This window comes from Poecilia mexicana, unplaced genomic scaffold (genome assembly GCF_051168715.1).
Source record: "Poecilia mexicana isolate PSO_F unplaced genomic scaffold, ASM5116871v1 scaffold_2, whole genome shotgun sequence".
NCBI classification, from domain to species: Eukaryota; Metazoa; Chordata; class Actinopteri; order Cyprinodontiformes; family Poeciliidae; genus Poecilia; species Poecilia mexicana.
This window is the reverse complement of record NW_028263371.1, coordinates 25,117,501-25,138,558: the sequence shown is the minus strand read 5'-3', so window position 1 is coordinate 25,138,558 and position 21,058 is coordinate 25,117,501. Positions and strand designations below refer to the sequence as shown.

At 41.1% G+C, this 21,058-nt stretch overlaps 1 protein-coding gene across 1 annotated transcript in view; it reads left to right on the top strand.

The window, feature by feature from the left end:
* LOC106930351 (vang-like protein 1) overlaps nt 1–21,058 on the top strand; it is a 39,173-nt gene that overhangs the window by 3,006 nt on the left and 15,109 nt on the right. Inside the window, exons 2-3 of the mRNA XM_015007821.2 lie at nt 5,243–5,513; nt 12,072–12,198. Coding sequence (XP_014863307.1) covers nt 5,443–5,513; nt 12,072–12,198 — 198 coding nt within the window. The 5' untranslated portion in view covers nt 5,243–5,442. The remainder of the gene's footprint in view (nt 1–5,242; nt 5,514–12,071; nt 12,199–21,058) is intronic.

Here is a 21,058-nt window from a genome sequence, read left to right as displayed (position 1 = left end):
TCGAATATCAATGACTTTCAGGTCGGATGAATACAACCTGGACGTTCAGATTCAGGTCACATTTGAGGAGATCGGATATCCAAGTGGTCTGGGTCGCATTCAAATAAAGTCTGATCTGTGTTATGCTTGATGCATATTTAATGTTTCCCTTTGAGGCGTTCAAGGACATGCTGTTGTTGTTGTAAAACACCACTTTTGTTTTATTTTTCCTATTTAGTTTCAAGTAATCTCAGACTTTAACACTTTTGTCTTTCGGTTGGTGGCACCTCATAATTTTGCACAACTTTATGTGGGTCGATCACACAGATTCCCAGTTATTAACCTTTTTCTGGTCCAAAATGATCCATCATCATGTCTTTTCTTTGACTGGGTGAGTGGCTCTCATCTGGTTCGTTGGATTCCTAATTTGCCACTGTACACCAGAAAACCGGAGGAGCTCTTCCTGTCCTTTTGGTGACTCCTCCACATTCAGAGTGTGCGCCTTCAGAGGTTTAGGACCGGGTCAACCTCCATGGTTCAGTAACTCCCAATCATGTGACCTGCGCTGCAGGGTGAGCGCTGCATCTCCCGTCCAGCCTGTAAAAGTTCTTTGCTGCTTTTAGGGAGTGTAGGTCAGTAAGTCCAGCAGGGTGTGACCGAGCCATGTGCCTCCTGGAGTTTTCCCGGAACGACTTCGGAAAGGTCAGCCTCGTAAATTAGTCCCAATCATCTCAGTCTGGAGTGCCGCCAGACACATTTAAAAGAACAAGAATGTTTGAGTTTGACTATTTATGTTTGAGTTTGACTATTTACTTGCTGCTTTTGTCATATTTGATTTTGATCTGAAGAAACAAAACAGGGTTCTTAAGGTTCTACTGTAATTTGTTGTGAAAGAATAAAAAAGTCATAATTGGAGGTTTCTTTACAGGAAAATCAAACCGGTTCTTCATTCCAGAGAGTTTACAGCTTGAGCCTGTCGTAAAGAGCATTTCAACCAAAAATCACCTAACAAGTAATTGGTCCAACACTAAAAATCACTTTAGAAACTCTTCACTTTCTTTTTAATGTAAAAATCATTAAAAAATAGCTGGAAGGATTTGTGTTAAAAGTCAGTTTTAATGCTCCCTTGTTGCATCATTTCTTAAGATTCGTTTTAGATTAATTTAAATCCAAACATACCATAAAGCTGCTCCATTTTGTCTAAAGTAGGGCTGCGTCAAACAATTATTTCATTAATCGATTATTCTGACGATTCATTGATTAATCGAATAAAAGAATTGACAAATTCTGCAGATTTTTCATTGAACCACCTAACTCTTCTGTCACAATTAATTCATTGATCGATTAATCATGATTAATCGTTTCAGCCCTAATTTCCACGTTCCGCCGTTTAGTTTTTTTTTTTTTTTTGGGGGCAAATGTCACCAGATTATCAATTTGAAACATCCTGATTCGTTATTTCTCTAATAAATAGGTCTAACAAGCTTCCCCACAGTATCTCACATCTGACACAGGACAGGAACAAAAGTAACAATTAGAAACATGTGCACTAAGTCATTGTTTCTCTACCTCCAGGTATCAGACGGATTAGTCTCTAGCTCCACTTATCTTCAGGTCAGTTGGTTTGAACAAGCCGGAGAAGATCCTTATCTCTCGTTGCAGCAGTAAAAGTAGTCAGACTAATTCTGTTTGATTGAAGTTTCATGACAATTTGCCAGCATGTTGAGGTGTAAGGTGAAGGCAGTTACATGAATCCACTTGAGCCGCTCTACTCGGAGTCTGCCAGCTGCTTTTATTTGTAAAGTGAAGCCGTGCAGGACTGTTGGTTTACGGTCGCTGACAGCAGAAAGCCCGTGGCTCTGGTGTTGTTTTCCCTCTCAAGATGAAAGTATTTCCTTGTCCTTCTGTTAGTGGAAGGTTTGCTGAAGGTGAGGGAGAAAATTTTCTCCAAAGGAAGTTTACCCTGAGTTTTGAGCCTAATGTTGTGATTGAAGTAGAGCATAATTTAGTGTGTTTCAACATTTTTATAACAAAAAATCTGCTCCTTTTTTCTCCCACACCCCTAAATAGCATCTAGATCAACTAGTAAGATCCAGCAGGATCGCTCAAGCTTGATCTCTGGCCAATCATTTTGCTGGTCTCCTTTTCCTCTACACCACATGTGTCAAACTGAAGGTGCGGGGGCCAAATCTGGCCCATCAGAGCTTTTTATGTGGCCCTCTAGACTCCAGATTACATCAATAATTTCCTCCAGTTTTTCAACAAATCACAAAATCCTGATCAGTGGGAAAAGAAGCACTTATTGAATGCTAAAACAGTTATTTACTAACATTTTAACAGTTAATGGGTTTTATCAATACATTCTGGCACAGCTGGCCCTTTAAGAACATTCAGATTTTTAATACGGCCCAAACTGAGTTTGACATCCCTGCGCTACACCCTGCTGGCGCTACTCTCGTGCAGCTCAGCGGGGGGCCTGGGTTGGTTCCAGGAGAAGGAGATTCCCTTTTCAGCTCCCGATTCACCAACTTGAAGTGGTTCCACTTACCAGACCACATGTTACACTCCAGTGTGAAGCTCACAGCCAGATCCCGTTTGCAGAACGAGTTGAAGGATCTGAGACGGTCAGCTCAGGAAATTCATCGTGGCAGATACAGGACCAGCTTTTAAGCCAACTGCTCTTGTTGAAACACGATCCTACACTCATTTAACCTGAATAATCCCTCATTTAGTGGCGTGTTCTTGCTTTTAAAAGGATTAAATCAGGTGTTTATATTGGAAATTGCTTTGACGATTGCCTTAAACTTTCACACCAAACCATGGGCTCATCTGGCAATTAAAAAGTTGTAGTTTTAATTCCAGCTTGATGGACTCCATTTCATGGCACTACCAATCTGCATGTTGGTGTAAGAAATCATCTTAAAGTGTGAGCCTGTGAATGCAGCTGTGGTCTACGGTGCTATGATTGGTCTAAACACTCCAAAAACACAATCTTACAAAACATTTTTGTCTAGTATCTAGTAAAAATATCTTAGTACCCTTGAAATAAGACAAAGCAACTTTTCAGCAAGATATAGAGCTTGTTTTAAGTAAATAATTCCCTAATATTGTTTTTTTTTTAAAGTTCTAGTTCTACTGTCAGATTATTTCACGAGTATTAGTACTTTTTCAACATTTGTAAAGATTTATTGATTTAAGACAAGCTTCTTAAACTTTGTTGAAAAGTTACTTGTAAGTTAGTTTTGTCTTATTCAAAGTGTATTAAGGTATTTGCACTGAAACTAGACAAAACCTAGTGCATGACTGGAGAGAGAATATCTAAATTCAGACCAATTACCAGTAACTTAAGATCACAACCAGATAATTTCTTTTGACCGATCCTTTTCTCCCACCCTGAGCCCAAACTGATCTTGAAGTGTACGGAGCTCTGAGCAGGACTCTCTGGGATCCCAGTGAAACTTCCTGCTAAGAACCAGTTAAGGATGGATTTTTAAACATGTGAGCATGAATCAGGTAGTTAAAATGATTTACAAGTACGAGGATCCCAGTACCCTCAAAGGCCTGTGACAACCATGAGAGTGACGCACACAGAGTGACTCAAATATCAGAATCCTAACCCATGCAACCTCTACTGACCGATTAAGGTTTGTTTTTGGGACTAATCGTGGGGCTAACTCCAGGGTGCAGCCGAAGGAAGGCGTATCTCTGCAGAAACTACATTCGGTTCTTATTTTGGTTGGGTTTTAACTACCTCAGTGCAGTGAGAGGCTGTGATTATGTGTGTGCATGTGCGTCCCGCGCCCTCACTACATCAAAGCATGCCTCAAGGTATCTGTGACTCATGCTTTGCCATCCCTCAGAAATATGCAGTTAAATTTGACCCTGAGCCAAACGCGCCACTCGAACAGCTCTTCCCAGCTCTCATGCTGATCTTAGTGATTTACAAATCATGCTTACCCACTTCCTCTGATTGCACCAAAACCAGAGCACTCAATTACCAACCTGTTGTACCAACCTTAACGTAGTTTTGAACACTATGTCAAACAGATTTAAGGTTTTGCTTTGAGTCTGAGTTGTCTAAAGCTTGGGTGGGGCTTCTGGAGATCCTGCTTTCTAGGTATTGACTTGCTAGAGATTTAGATGATTTGGATACGTGTTTTGTTGCTACAACAAAGGTTCTGGCATAATTTTTCCTGAATGTTTCTTTCCAGTGTTGGATAAGTTGATTTAAATTGTTTGGTATCTTAGTACTGATTCAGCTTTTACTCATCGGACGCCTTCACATCAGTCGAACTCTCGTCTGTTTGTCAACAAAGTCTTGTTTGTTTGTGGACGAATGAATTCACAATCTAACTGATGTGAAAACTCGGTTTCGGTTTGATTAAAGTGAACTCTGGAGCGGTTCGAATGCATATATGTGAATTCAAGCGGACCGGAGGCCGCTCCAAAAGCAGGAAGTTAACTACAATGCAGGACATTCTGGGTCAACAGAACCAAAACTAATTTGAGAGTTCAGCGCTAGCAGGAGGAATGGGTCGTGGTGTTTTACCAAAGACAAAAGGGAAATCTTACAACTGCTAAATTTGGACACCACAGCATTTTTGTTTGCATTTTGTGTCGCCTCTTGTCTTCAGAGGTTTTTGTGTCGTTTCCGTTGGTAGTTCTTGGTTCAGCCAACTGGACAGGAGTTGCCCTGTCCAGCTGTCGTTGCAGATTGATGATGGTGGTTGATGTTAGTCAACAAGACAGTCAACGAATGCAGGCTGCTGCGGTGTGCAACCACTGATGTGGTTCCAGATGAACGGGGAAGAACAGCGCAGAAAACAACGGGTGCTTCATATCTAGAATATAGACTTGATAGAGTTGCTGCAGTGAAGTTGTGGCTTAGATGTTGCGTACAGTTCTCCATTTATCCTGATCGTCTTCGTTTACATGAATTGGAGGAACTTTTCTTTTCTCTTCAGGACTGAAGTGTTTATTTTATCTGAAGTGCTCAGCTGGAGGGGAACCTGTTTAGAGCTGCTGTAACATTTCTGTCAGAACAGGAAACGCTGATTGACAATGCAGCTGCAGAGCAACATCTGAGCGTTTTGCATGAGGGGGAATAAACAGGCATGATGTGGACGGATGTGAGTCGAATGCTTGATTTCATCTTTACTCCCGTCGGACGCCGTTTCCTCCTCCTCGCCTCCCTTAGTCTCTGACGGATTCTTTTCGCGTTGTGAATTGAAATTTCCCTCATCCTGGTTTTCCCTCTCTGCAGGTTGATGTTTCCGCACCGGGCGCCCGCAGGGTCGCTTTCCAGCCTGACCGCCGCCAGCTCTCAGCCGCCGCCGGCCTCCTGAGCGGGCCGATCAATCGCCTCGGAGCTTAACGAGACGAGCCCGCCGGTTTCCGCCGCGTCTGCCAGCGGTCGAGCGGAGCGGCCTCCGCGTTGCCTGGAGCCGGCCGGCCTCCGTTGCCATGGATACGGAGTCCACCTACTCCGGCTATTCCCATTACTCCGGGCGCTCCCGGGGATCGCACAGGCACGGGTAAGACTAAATCCTGCTGGTTAATTATTTACCTCCAGAGAAGCTGGGACTGGTGAGTCCCAGCTTTGATTTGGCGCTGATGTTGTTGACAAGTGATTATTTATTATTGATGAGGGGGAAAAAAACCCATCAGCCACGTTGATGTTTGGGACATAAAACAACCACCAGGTTCCTCCTGGAAAAGTCTGGAATTTGGTTTGCAGTTTCCCGGTCTGGTTAATGGAAAACAAAACAGTTTATGGAAAAATGTTTATATTTGCAGACTTTGTTGTTCCTTCGTTCTTTCCTCACTTTTGTCGTCGTCTTTATTTCAGCTCTTCATATAGTCCTTTGGTTCTTTATCTTCTCTCCTTTTTCTCAGAAACTCAGCGTTGCTGTTTTGCAAAACTGACTTACAAGATATATGAGCTTCTTTTAACTCAATAAAATTCTTGTTCCATTGGCAGATTATTTCACTTTTAACAAGACATATTCCCCATGTTATTGGAGAAATAGCCTGTTAAAGGAACTAGTAGTTTTTCTTAATTATTAAGAAGTTATTTACTTATAACAGACTCCTATATCTTGCTGGAAAGTTACTTGTAAGTCAGTTTTATCTTATTTCAAGTGTACTAAGGCAAAGATTGAGTGTTTTTGCAGTGCAGTAACTAATCGGACCAACCAGTCAAGAATCAGAGATAAAACCAAGAAGTTCCTTGATGATCAATCAGCCAGAGTTTCTACTTCTCCTCCTCTCTCACGTCTCTGCAGACCCATAATCCCATGGGGGACATCAGTCTGTCAGAACCCAAATGGACGTGGTTGACAGGTTTGGTGGGGGGGGTCAGGGAGGACAGGTGCTGAGGAGGCCTCACTGACTGACGGCGCTGCCGGATTGTCTGTCACATGCCGCCCTGCTTCTCTCCCTCTCCTGCTGCCACCTGTTGCCTCTCATGTCGTCTGCAGCTCCTCTTCCTCCTCTTCCTCCCGCCCCGTTCAGCACAGAGTGCAGGGCGGCTTGGGTTGTAGTGGTTTGGGGTTTTTCATTATAGTTTAGTTTTACTTTGTGGTCACTTTCCAATCAATCAAATCATAAAAACACAGAAAAATACTAATATTCATGTTTCAAAAGCAAATCTAAACAGGTGGGTTTTGAGTCTGGATTTAAAGGAAGTCAGTGTTTCGGCTGATTTGCAGTTTTCAGATTTGGGGTGCGTAGAAGCTGAAATTTCAGTTTTCATTATTGGGTTAGTTTTAGTGGACGTAATAACTTCGTTGCTGGCGTATCACTCCCCAAATAAAGTTTTCCTCCAAACGTGGCCTTACTCTCACCTGAAAATTGGAAAAGCAGCATATGGGCCCCGCATCCAGGCTCCATCGCTCTCCTCTGTTCTTCCTCCCGGTGCCAAAACTACCGGCTGTCCCCTGATTTCATAAAGAAAACCCTAGATTGTTTCCTTTGATAGCTCTTCTGAAGGTAATCTCTTTACACGCCAGATCGCTGCTGTCTAATTACTCTGATGCCAAATCCTGACAAATATGAGCTGCTTTGTCTCTTTTCTCTCTTTGGTACCTTTGGATGTTAAAGTTTTTCTTTATTTCTTCTTTTTACAACCACAGCCTTTTATTTGGAGCAGTAAAAAAGCTGCAAAGCTAATTTAGGTTTTTGCTTTTGGAGTCCTTCCCTCCTTCAGTAGTGAATGTTTAAATGATTGGTTAGTCGAACATCTCATATTAGCAGCTGCTCATGTGGAAAATTAGTTCATTTCATTAGTATTAGTCCAATTTACAGAGCAGCACTCAGTGTTGAGATGGAGCCGGGAAGCTGGGGCTGATTTATGCATCTGCAGCTGTAAAGCCACATGCAGGCTGAGGAGACCCGGTTTTTAAAAGCTAAATGTTTCAGTTGGTTGATTTTTAGTTTGGAAGCAAATTGAATTAACCACTCTCTGGAAGTTTAAACCTTTTACTTCTAACTAAAGACAATATCTAAAGAGCAGGGACTAGGAACGTCTCATCTGATCAGATAAGTCACATGTGGGGTTCCACAAGGTTCAATCCTGGCATCCTTTATATCTACATGCTCCTTCAAGTTCTGGTTATAGCAAGAAATAAGATTAGTTACCATAACTACGCAGATGATACACAGCTCTACATCCAAACACTGAACAGATGCTTAGTACAAATCAGAAGAGAAAAAAAATTGAAGGAACGATCTACAATCAGCTGGAAACTAAAGATCAGGTCTCAAATCTGACCTGAACCTTCAGGGACACATAAAGACAGTTACAAAGTCGGTCTTCTACCACCTGAAGAACATTTCTAGGATTAAAAGACTTAATTTCTAAGCACAAAAAAACACATCCATGTATTTATCTTTAGCTACCTTGATTACTGTAACAGTGTCTTCACAGGTCTGGTTAAAAAATCAATCAGATCCAGATGCTGCTGCTGGCGTTCTGACTAAAACCAGGACAATAGAGCACATCATTCCATTTCTAAAGTCCCTACACTGAAGAACCAAACGTGGTGAAACAGCATTCAGCTTCTATGCACCACAAATCTGGAACAAAGTTACAGGAAACACTGAGCTCATGTGAATTAAGGGTAAATCCCCCCTGTTTAGAGCTGACTTTGATTCATAATAACTGGAACATCAATCAATATATTTGATGATGATTGTGACGATGGTATTAGACAAAATTAAATGTTGTTTTACTCAATATTTTTTATAAAAAAAAGAAGAGCGAGAGAGTGCCATCATTTCCAAAGTTTTCCATTCAGGTTTATGTATGAGTTTAGATGATTGTGTTGCCCTCCGGTTCTGGCTCACAGGTGTCTCAGTTGCAATGCCAGAGAAGAAGAGATGGACATTTTGGTCCACACAGAGTCTGGCATGTCATCCCGGTTGGCCGCGCTATTTCAGGAGTCGGCCTCTGATTGTGGAGGAAGTGATGCTTCTTCCCCAGTTTGCCAGATTTTTCCAGCTCTCACAAAGCCCCTTCTCTAATTCTTCCACGTTAGCCTTTCCAAGAAGTCACAGTCATTTCCGGGATCCACGCCGAAAAGTCAGAATCCATTAATCAAACCAGAGCTCGGCATGGTAGCAAACCAAAGCAGCCAGCTGCTTGCTGATGAGGCTGTGGGAAAGGTGGAGAGGTGATCTTGTAGAAGAGATGAATATGGGCAGTGGAGAAGGTGAAGGTGTGGCAGATTGCTTAGGTAGAACAGGGTGTTTTTAAACCGTGGTGGTGGGCTTTTTTATCAGTTGAGTCATTTTAATACACCCATCTGAAAATGCATTCCAAAAATGACTCTCAGTGGAAAAATTACCTGACGTTAAGCTGTGTCCTGCTGTTCAAATCATTACGCTTGAAGGCCAAACTATAGACCCGTTGCAGAGCGATGTTACACGTGCACAAGATCCTGCCTCCATATTCCTGCTGGAGGCAAGAAGCTGCTCGCTAACAATGACTAGCATTGGTTGTAGCTGTTAAGTTGTCAACAGATCATGTACACCTGATATATAAATGAAAAAGGGACACAGTGCTTTGCTACTAACTGTCAACACTACAACAACTAAATAACAAGGTCAGGAAAAAGTTTTAATTCAGAAAAAAACAGTGAGGGGGAGGGAAGTAGCTCAGTCATGCTAGCTTGACTATGACAACCTTAACATGTAGATGTGCTGTGGAATTTGGTGCGTGTCAGTTCAGTTCCAAAATAAAAGAAAGGCGACTTAAATACACCAACTGTGACAGGTCATCAGTAGAGCAGGTGCTTAAATTAGCTAGCCTACCACAGCAGTGTTAGATTAGCTAAAGCAGCAGTAGCTAATTTGTGTTAGTTTAGCTATAAATGCGCAAATATAGGCTGCATGTGTATATGAAGTTTTTTATTAAAGAAAAGCTTCATTCTGAAGGTGTGGCGGCTTTTATTTTGCGCCACGATCACTTGCAGTTGAATCCTCTGACTCGGGTATTTTGAAGTGTCTTTTGTCACTTCCTCCTCCCTGCTTCTCCTCTGTAGCTGCTTCCTGATGTTCCCCAGCGTTTCTCCTGATTTTCATAAAGTCTTTGAAGTCTTCAGCGAGCGCTGCTGCTGCTTCTTCCACTGCGCTCCGCTCCAATTAATCAGCATAATCAGTGCCAGAGTTTGACTGATGATCTCTCCCTCCAGAATAACCATCACCACAGTGATTAGGGCAGTTGTAATAATATTTAAAGTAATAATGACGGTGGTAACGTATTTAAAGGCTTCCATCACCGTCCTAATCTGCTGGATTTGTATGATAAGAACATGTCAGTCTGCAGCTGCAGGCTATTCAAACTCTACTCCCTTTTTCTTTCTTTCTGTGTGAACGTGTAACAGCGGCTGAGACTTTCTGTAGGAAACCAGGAGCGTATTCAAAAGGAAGTGCAGGAAGAGAGGCTGGAAACGCCCTGTAGTCACATCCAGAGCGGCTCTGGTGAACTGTTGTATTTCCACTGCTGTCAATCACCCGACTTCCTCCGCTCTCCCCTGCAGCCAGGATATCCTCTGCGCTTTGGAGACTCCGTCAGAGGTTTTTATTGATGGTTGCTGTTTACAGGCAGCAGATCTGATTATTTTAATGGGTTTCTCAACTTTGACCACAGTAATGGCTGCACAGGCTTTCATAGGCTGACTTGATGCTCTTCTGATTTTTTTCTTTTTTTCTTTGTTCAAATCCAATTTTTCTTCTTTTATTTTTTGTGATTGTTTAAATTACTACAATAATTAAATGCAAACACAATCAGACTTCTGTTACGACCCCAAAGTACGGTGGCCCTGAGGTGCAAACCACTTCCACAAATATTAACTACGCTAAATGTTATTGTGTTTTTGCAATTTGTAGATTTATTGATTTGTTGAAGTGGTTTGAGCCTCAAGGCCACAGTAGAAAAAAAAAAACATAAACGTCACACAGCGGCGCAATGTTTACATAATCACTTATATAATTATATTTATTATGATTTACCCAACACTCATAGTATCCTATTTATATACTTGTTTTTATTTATAATTGTTTTTTTTTCGTCGTCTTTTACAATTTCTGTTGTAGGAATAGACTGACAAAATCGTCGATGAATCGATGTTAAAGTTTTAAAGTAAAGATGGAGGAAACTAAGAAAAACGAAAGCTCAACTTCTTTTAGTAGCAAAGTTTGACTTGCATTTTTCTGCAACTTCTGTAGAGAAATCAGAACCAGCAGTGACATGATTTCAGTTTTCAGAAGTATAGTTTTTGCAGCTGCTGTTTATAAGCAATTAATCGCATGATAAATTAAAACTAGCTCAGTAATTTCCTTTTTGACAGTAGGCAAGAGATCATAACCCATTTTATTTATGGTTTTGGTAGTTTGTGGATTTTATCTTTTATTTTTTGGTTGTGTTTTATTTTAGATATTTAAAATGTCTTCCAGTGTGTTTTGCTGAAAATTAAAATGTACAGCGTCTAGCATGTCTCAGGTCAGTAATGTAAAAGTCGGATAAAATGCGACATGCCTGTTCAGATTGTACCACATCAGGACAGTGGTGCAAATTTCTTTTTTTTTTTTTTTATTCGGTGAAAAGATCCGAATTTGTCACCAAAAAAATCATGCTGGGTGAGCGTAGCTTTAGCAATTTTTCTTGCATTTAACTTCATTTTCCCATTAAATCTGATGAAGAAAAGCCTCCCCCCAGCATCATACGGCCACTTCCGTGCTTCACTGTAATCCTCTTCTTATATTTGGTGGTTTAGTTGGTCAGTCACATAAAATCCCAGTAAATCCATTAAGATCTGTGGTTGTAATGAGACGAGGAGCATATACTGTCCTTCTGCGCTGCAGCTTGCTTTACCTTAGAGCCTCCAGGTGGAGGAAACAGACGAGGGATTAGCGAAGCTTTCCTCCGCTAATGGAACAAGTGAGTGGGAGAATCGGGCCACGTGGGGATCAGGTTACCTGCCATTCACAGTCTACACTGGATTAATGACTGGAGAGGCACAGACTCCACCAGAAACTCTATTTTAATTATAACTAATTAAAGCTTCTAATAGGAAGAAACATACAATAATATTTAATACGGTCATTTTCTTTCATTTTCTGCCAGATTCTAAAATCTGGCAGCCAAAGAGAGCAGCCTTGAACGGTTTTGTTCCATCTGTACTTTTTAAATGTGTAGAAGAAGAGCATTTGTTGCTTATTGTGTCTTTGGGGCTCAGCACTGCCCCCTATCAGTGAGGCACGGTACTTTCTGCCGCATTTTCACTGCACAGAAAGACTAAATATGTCACACACATTCATTAAATATATGAAACAGACTGGAACGTCAATGTGTAAATAAACAAGTACATGTGTGAAACAGCGCCCCTAGTGGTGAGGCACAGTACTGCATTGGCTCAACTCGGGTTTTCCAACACAAAATGCATAAATTCTGATTTTCTCTCATTGTTGTTAGCATCTACTTTCCTTCTCACGTTCTTATTTTTCCTCATCAGGATTACAGGTCACACAGATGGAGTGAAACCAGAGGAATGATGGGGCCCAACATGATTCTTTTGTTTTTCTTCTTCCAGGGAGCGAAGTCGGGACCGGCACAAGTCGCGCAGCAAAGACAGTCGTTCGGAGAAGTCCGTCACCATCAACACGCTGCCCGCCGAGCCGCTGCTGGGCGACTCCTCGTTGCGGGGCGAAAAGGTCCAGGTAAGACGGCGCCGTTCACCCGCCGGCCGCTGTAAGTTGCATGAGCCGGCCGCTCTGATGTGGAGGGGATTTGAGGAGATTTATCAGTTAAATGAGCTGGAGAGTCGGGCTGCGACGGGCCATCTGGTGCGTCGGGCCGGTCCACTTTCCGGTGAACCCAACAGGAAGCCTGGAGCAGACAAACGGGATCCGGAGGCAGAACGCCGCCTCGGCTGATAGCAGAGCTCTGCTTGATCCTGTTTGTGGACTCAGCAGATTCTGGGTTTGTCTGCAGGAACCGGGTCAGTGTGACACCAGGTTAGAACCCCTGTAGAATGGACCCGGCCAAGCTGAAGCCGAAGCTGCAGCTTTTTACCATCAGTCTAATAGAAAAACCCTGAAATCATGCGGACTCGGACGTCTGCAGACGCAAATGATGGATTATGTGATGGATTATTTGGTAAAGGACACGTTTAAGGTAGGATTCTGGATGTTTGGGATTGGCAGATTGTAACTACCTGCTCGTGTTTAAACTTAAAATCTGGATCCGATTGTGTTGCTTGGACTGAGATAAAAGCCAGCTGACAGGTGGATCAGAGAGCAGCGCCTCGGCCGGCGTGTTGAGACGCGACTGCGGAGGTTTCACTGCAGGGCTACAAACAACCTCAGTCCAACAACAGCAGCTCTGCAAACCTCAGCTGCTAGTCTGTCCTGTTTTCAACCTTTAAAGCAAGCGCTGCTGCTTAGACACATTCAGGTATGATGGATAGGGGGAAAAAAGCTTTTATAAATCAGAATCGTGTTTCTATTCCAGTTCAGTCAGAGTTTAAGCTGACCCAGTTTTGTTGCTGCTGAATAATAATCCTCTAATCCTGAATCTTAGATCAGTTACACTGATGTTTTAGTGATAATTGCTCCTGATGTGATGTTTTTCTAAACTTTCCTCTCATTTGGCAAAAATAACCAGACGTTCAGATCCAGGGATGTTTCTGAAGTAGTTTGGCCTTCATAACCTCATGGAAAGAAATCCTTCCTTTTGTTCATTGAAATTAAATTCTTTCTGAGATTAAATGTCTGAAATGTAATTATCTTAATTTCATATCTTTCTCGGTAGGATTCTTTCTTTCTTTCTGTCTTTACTAGTCTTTTTCTCTGTTGTTTTGTCATCCTTTCTCTTTATTTCTTTCTTTGCATTTCTCTTTTCTTTCTGTGTCTCTTTGCTCATTTCTCGCTCTCCTCCTTTCTTTTCCTTTGTCTTTCATTCTGTCTTTTATTTCTGTTTTTCTTTTTTATTGTCTTCCTGTCTTTTTTCTGTTTTTTTCTCTTTCTTTCATTTGTTTCTGTCTTTCTTTTCTCTTGCTCATTTTTTTCTTTTGTTCTTTCATTCTTTCCTCCTTTTCTTTCTGTCTTTCTCTTTTTTCTCTTTATTCTTTATCTTTCTATTTTTTTCTCTTTTTCTTGCCTTTCTTCCTTTCTGTCTTCTTTTTCTTTGTCTATTGTCCTGTTTCTGTCTTTCTTTCTGTTTTTTCTCTTTTCTGTCAATTCTTTTTCCTTCTCAAAGCATGATGCTGCCACCACTGTGTTTCATTGAAGAATGTTGTGTTTAGGATGATATTCATTTAGCGTTATATTTCCAACATACAGCATTTTGCATGTTGGCCAAAATATGCAAAGTTGCATGAATTTGTGGTTCCATCAACCTCAGCACCTTGTGCCAAACTTCAAATGATCATCCCTCAGCAAAGACTTGACTCTTCTATAAAGGCTGTTTGCTGACAGATTCTCCCACCTGAGCAGAAAATCTCAGCAGCTCCTCCAGACTCACCATTGGTTGTTATTATTTTTTTGAAGTCCTTCTTGGCTCGCTGGGTGCGTTGTTTCATGTCTAACTTTTGCTGACTCATGCGGTGTGTTTCGGATGAACATCTGCTTTCGAGTCAGTCTGATTAGTAACAGCATGTCAGCGTCAGCAGACAGACTCCCACACATTTAAATAAGACATGACGTCATCTGTGCTAATTTTGGAGGGAAAAAAAATTGAATCCAGAATCAACAAATGCTTTAGTGTGTCAAATAAAAATCCACAAAGTGGAACAGCTCCATCCTTTTCATCAGACTTTAGTTTAAAATCATAATAAACTAAAAACTAATGGTATTCAGAACGATTGCAAACTTCACATGAACAGACTTGACTATTGGTGGTGATTTGAAAATTAAGATTCAGACTTTAGTCAGTTTCTGTTTTCCAATTTTTGTAAATCTTTGACCTCACAGTAATAATTTAACCAGGTCTGATTTAAAAGCATTTAGATTATTTACCTTGGCCTTTTGATCATTGATGATCTAGTTTAGAAGTAGGGGTGATGTCACACTGTGTGTGAGAGAAATCTTTCCTTAGTGGGGCAATATTATGTGTTTTCCAGCATAATCAAATAACTATATTACCTTCAACTGTTGTAAAAAAGCTGTATATATGTATATATATGTCAAATATGTCTTAAAAAAGATATTTTACTTCCTGATTTACGACTTGAAAATTGGACCTCTGTCTCTTTAAAAACTCCTGCTCTCTCTGAAACTCCACCTTCAGGAAGTCATCTCAACATGGCTCCTCTATTAACTCTTTAGCAACATTTTTACCACTGAGACGTAGCTCCTGTAATCAGGTCAACAGTTCCTCCAGGTGTTTGCTAATTGCTGCTGGCTAGTCTGAAGGAGCTGAGTGGGGGAGGGCTGCTCTGTGAGGTGGAAGCTTTGAAACCTGAAAACTGCCGCTCTGAGGAGGAGCTTCGTCTTGAAGGCGGGGCTAGGTCCACCCAGGCATTTTGTACAACTGAATGGTTGCCATGGCGATTATGTAATTCCTCAAACATGCATGAAAGAGTCACAGCAACTCTCCACGTGTGTTTTTGATAAGGGGATAACATAACGACATGACATAAAACTGAAACATAGTTTCACTGTTTCAAACAAATAATTCAGACATTTCACATTATAATCGGTTTTTAGCATCCTATGCTAACTATTAGCACCAATGTTAGCATTCCTAACTAAACTAGAAATTTTCCCAGCAGGCTTCCATCAAGTGTTGAGATGAATGGACTGCTGAGAAAACACTAGGTTAACTGACCCACTTGGCTCACTTCCTCTTGATAGTAGATTCTTTGAATGTGTGTCTAATTTGAATACATAACAGGATTTAACACACAGCGCAGACGTCGTTTATTATTTTGCTCATCATGTCTTATTCACGCCGCAGCGTCTGGGGCTCACATATGCTCCAGAATGCTAATGTTTCTCTTTTGGTCCGTCTGATCTCAGCGTCTCGCTGCTGGGACTTAATCAGAGTCTCGGCTGACAAAGCATCACGTTGCTTAAGGCAGGGCTGTCCTCACAATCCTGCAGAGAGCGTTCTCATGACTGTGTCTGTGATGTTTCGCTGCAGGAATTGTTAAACAGACAGAGATGGGAGGGGATTGCATGGGAATGTGTCGGCTGGGGAGTGAGTTTTTTTAACACCAGGAGTGTTTAGGTTTCGGGAGGATTTGCTTGTAGATTGGTTAAAAAGAAAATATTGGGAAAAAAAGCTCAACTAAAATACACTGGCACAACTAATATACTTTAAATTTAATGGCTCCAATTATTCAACCCCTTCCTGACAAAGCATCCATTTGTTGGAAGGAGCTGCTGCAAACTTTACAGCTTTCTTGAAAACTCCTCCAGGCATGGGCGGTCCTAGACGGGGACCAACCGGGGCCAATGCCCCAGTAGAACTGGTTCTGAACTCAAGAGAAAATACTAAATCAATTTGTTAAGACGACATGCATTGACACAGAAACCTTAACTAATTCGTGCCTTTTGATAAATCTGATTTTTTTACTTCCAAAATGAATAAAAAATGAAGGTGTGGCAGTTTTAACTTCAGCTTTAGAGCAGCATGTAGCCTCTGTGGCTCATTTAATATATTAATAAAATATCTTCCTGTTTTTTTTTTATTCATTAATTTGTACTGAAACCCCATGAAAAAGCAAACACTGTCTCCTGGTTTCTCCCAGAAGCTGGAAGTCTTCTGGGGAATAACTACATCAGCTTTTTACATGTAGACTTTAATTTTTTTGCCTGTTCTAATTTGGAAATTAGCTCCATTTCCCTCCGATTGGACAGAGACCATCTATGCACATCAGTTTCCAAGTCTTCCCAACTGGAAGTAGGTCCAGATTTTAATTAGGCCACTCTATTCCATCATTATGCTCTGATATAAATCAGGGTCAGGATTTTTTTAGTCCCTTTGCTTCTTCTAAATAATATTTTTTAGATGCCTTAAGGTAAACCTGTACAGAAGTTTCAACTCTTTCTTTAACAATCCTTCTCGTTCTCTATGTAACTCCATTAATCTTTTCCGTCTTCTGACCATTCGTCACACACTCTCCGCTTCCTAAAACGGTTCGATCCGGTAAACATATCACGTGTAAAACAAGCAGCAGCCTTCGTCTGGACCTCCATGAGGGGAAAACATCTGATACTGTTAAGAGATGATGAATATACTTGAACAGAGCTGTTCTAACAGGTTCCTCCGTTTTCAGGATTCGCTCCAAAGCCCCAAGCTGAATGCTAATGTGTGTGAGTTTGTTAAAAGACTCCTCAGCAGCAGAACGTGTTGTTCAGTCTGACTGGATGCTAGCAGACGTATTGATTCTATTGATGAGTTGATGGTCAATCTATCGCCCTGTTGTTGCGTTTTTACTGGAGATTTGATTTGGCATTAAGTGGCAGACTGGCAGTTCCTCAGCTTACACTACAAAAACACAAAATCTAAAGTATTTTAATTTCTACTGCAAATACAGCTCTGGAAAAAACTAAGAGACCACTTAAAATCATTTGTTCTTCTGATTTTACTTTTTATAAGTTTATGTTTAAGTAAAATGAACGTTGTTCTTTTATTCTATGAACTACTGACAGCATGTCACTGAAATTCTAAGCAAAAATGTTTTTATTTGCAGAAAATGAGAAATGGTCAAAATAACAAAAGAGATGCAGTGCCTTCAGACCTCAAATAATGCAAAGAAAACAATCATATTCATTTAGAAACAACAGTACTAATGTTTTAACTCAGGAAGAGTTCAGAAATCTATATTTGGTAGAATAACCAAATATTCTACCAATATTTTTCAATGTGGTCCAGTGCAGTGGTCTCTTCATTTTTTTCAAGAGCCGTATCTTAGTACACTTGAAATAAGAAAACTAACTTACAAGTAACCTTTCAGCAAGATATATTCTTAATATTGGCAGATTATAAACTGTCATGTTATAAGGGAAATAATCTGCTAATGGAACAAGTACTATTTACTTAAAACAAGCTCCTGTCTCTTGCTGAAAAGTTACTTGTAAGTTAGTTTTATTTTATTTCATGCATATTAAGAGATTTGCACAAGAAAGTAGACCAAAAATACGTGGTAAGATTTAGTGTTTTTGCAGTGTAGGGAAGTGTTGCATGATGTGAGTAAGAAATGGGTCTGGAAGTAGCAGACAGTCATGTTTTTGAGTAAAAATTTTTTTTAAATTGACAGGAAATTCGAAAATATCACAAGGTAATTGTTTGTTATTGGAAGACATTACTAACAATTCATATCCACTAACAATAAAGCCTTGCATATTACATTTAAAAAAACTGAAATATATAAACAAACAATCCTTAGTCTGGCGGGGACTCAAGTACAGCCTGATGGCACGCCAGGCTTATAAAACACGGAAGGAAACCCTGATGTTGTACGAAGGCGTGTGATTTAACTCATTTTCTTTGATGCTGTTTGTGCCGATGATCAGAGCGATAACATTTGAGGGTAATCTGGCTTGAATTGCCTGTGTTCTTTGAATTGCTTCCAACTGAATTTATGGATTTCTCACATTCTCCAAAGGATGAAATCCAAGTCATATCCTCTCTTACTTTCTTTCTCGCCGATCTCCATTGAGTCCCATAATTGCCAACTCTGCTTCCTCGCTGACCTTCCTCCCACCATGCCTGAGGTTCAGTTCATTGTCGCTAATTAACCTCAGCTGCTCTGTGATCTCAGCTGTTTGCCAACTAGAGCTGAACGTTGCACATGGACCATACGGTACAAGCAACACGGAGCGCTCTGCACTCCTCTGCAGACGGCCGCACAGGTAGGTTCACCTCCGTACGCTGGAAGACCGCAGACACGGACGCAGAAATGTCCAGGACGTGGAAGAGGCAGAGAGCTTGCGTTCATGTTTGGGACCCCTTCTTCCTGGTGAGTCTGGCCTGGCTCTGATTTCAGAGCGTTTACGGATGTAGCCACACGTAATATCGGGTCTCCAAGCTTTCTCTTGTCTTGGTTGAGAATGCTTCAATGAGTTGGAAGGAATATTGAGTCAAGGTGGCTTTGAATGACTTCACCTTTTTGGCAATTTCTCCACTCACCTTGCCGTTTCGGGACGTTCTACATCCATCTTAAATCTACGTGAGATCATCTGTTAGGAACATTTTGTGCGATGTTCTACAGTCTACCTCAAACACAAGTTTAGTTTTCCTCTATGTTGTAGCCAGCTGCAGTAGTACTGAAGTATTAATCAACCTATTATTGTACGGTTAGAGTGCGGCACAAAGAAATATGCTCCTCAGGGTTTTTGGTCGGAATGGGATACCATATCAGAGGAAACCAACCATTAGGACCACGTTAATGGATTTTAATGGATGATAAATTGTCCCAGAAGTTATTGCGACAAATGATAATAGTGTTGCTTTGAGACCATTTTACAGAAATATAATGGAATAATAATATAAGAACACATTCTCAAATATCAATAAACTTTAAATTCTAATGAACATTGAACATTGGGACTGGAAGACATTTGAAATATCCAAAATAAATAAACTAAACAACAGAAACAGCAAATAAAATGAACTATGAAGTCTCTGTTATCAAAATTGTCCCTCAAAAATGGAGCTAGTTGAGACCAAACTGAAGAAGAAAAACGATAAATGATGAGCTCGTTATAATTTATCATTTGTTTAATTGATTTATTAAGCAGAGCCATTTATCCAATCAGGTTTCAGAAGGAGAAGATGAACTCTAACAAAACTTTGCACAAAAATATGAAATTAGTGAAAGGTGACAAACAAAACAAGCAGAAATTATGCATCTCTAGTTTCTAGAGTATTTGTAACCTGATCTGAACTCTGGTGTAGCAGAGTTGAAACTTTGAGAAATCTACATAGTTCATAAAACAAGAGACTGCGACCTGACTGTGATGGCATCGAGCGTTTGGAGCGGCTGTGTTTTACCTCCCCAGAAGCACACACACACACATGAACACACATGAACACACGTGAACACGCATGTGACGTTTCCCGTGGCGGCACGGAGACGCCGCGGTGCTCACTGGGTCAGAAGCAATAATCGTAGAGTGGTGCTGAGGAGAGAGACGAGTGCAGACTGTGATTGGCTCTTCACCCCCTCCTTCCCAACTCCTCTTCATCTCCCTGCGCTGCCTCGCTCCGCGTCTTCCTTCACAAAGCCCCTCACATTATGCGCCAAGTGAGCGCGCCGTCCCATACAATACCTCCTGAGGCATGATGGGAGAGGTTTCTATATAAAGACGGATGAAGCGAGGGGTGGGGGAGCGGATGGACAGTCGGTGAGGTCACACTCCGGGATGAATCGCCGAGGTTCAGTACCGACTGGAGCGCCAAGCTGAAGTTCAGAAACCGGATTATTTCGGATGCTGTCGCCAACGGTGATGGAGGAAGGGGACGAGGTTCTGCAGGTGCTGGAGGTTGGAGAGGCAGTAGAAGAAGTAAAGGAGGTGATCATCAGCACCATAGAAGAAGAAATCCGCAGGAGCTCACCTCTAAACTCTAAAACGAGCCAGGTACGATTGACACGTCGGTTGGGCTAATCTGATTACCGCCGTAGCGACCGGATTACGCGCTGGCTGTTAATTTGCTGCCAACAACAGATGTTGGCTTTTAATTTTCAGAGTTGTTTTAGTTCCTAATGGAATCATCTGCATGATCTGGGACGCGTTTGCGCTCAGGCGTAAACTTTAAACGGCTCTGTTTACATGTGGCGCTCTTAGATCCAACGCTGCTGCATCATAGGATGTTTATGAAAGCAGCCAGACTGGAAAGAAAACACAGGTGTCTCCTGATCACGACCCATAAACATATTTACAGAAAATTTAACAGGTTTTTATTTAATATTTTCCAGTATTTCTTGTCCCAACTCTCCAAGTTGGTTCAGTTCTCCATTGTCGTGTTTTTTTCTTGTTTCCTTCCTTGTCCTGACAAGTTCCTGGCAGCCGCACACATCATCCACTGTGCTGAAGCTGCAGTGAGGAGGAGCTGGGGAATGCATGTTGCTTTATTTTTCACAGACACACACACCTTGTCAGCCTCCCAGGAGTAAACAGCGTTCCTGCACTGAACAACAGAAAACAGGCTTTTAGTGGACGCTTCATTTACTGTTACGGAGAATAGATGTTATTTATACTCCAGCGGAGAAAGAACCATCTAACCCTTCATACACATTGTTTTTTTTTTAAAGATTTTCTTACATTATTGTGACTATTATTTATGATTTGTGTGAAATAAAAACACAAACGCTTTAAAAAAATCGAAGAATTGGGCTCATACTTCAGTTAAATCACGGGTGTCAAACTCATTTTCGTTTTGGACCGAATCACAATCATTAAGGCTCTTAAAGGGCCGGTTGTGCCAGAGTGTATTGATAAAACCTTTTCACCAACTGTTAAAATATCAATGAATTCTTAAAATTAAGTAATATTATTGAACATCTTTCCAGTCCCTCCAGTATTTTGTCTTGATTTTGCGTGAATTTCCACAATAATTGTCAAGAAACTG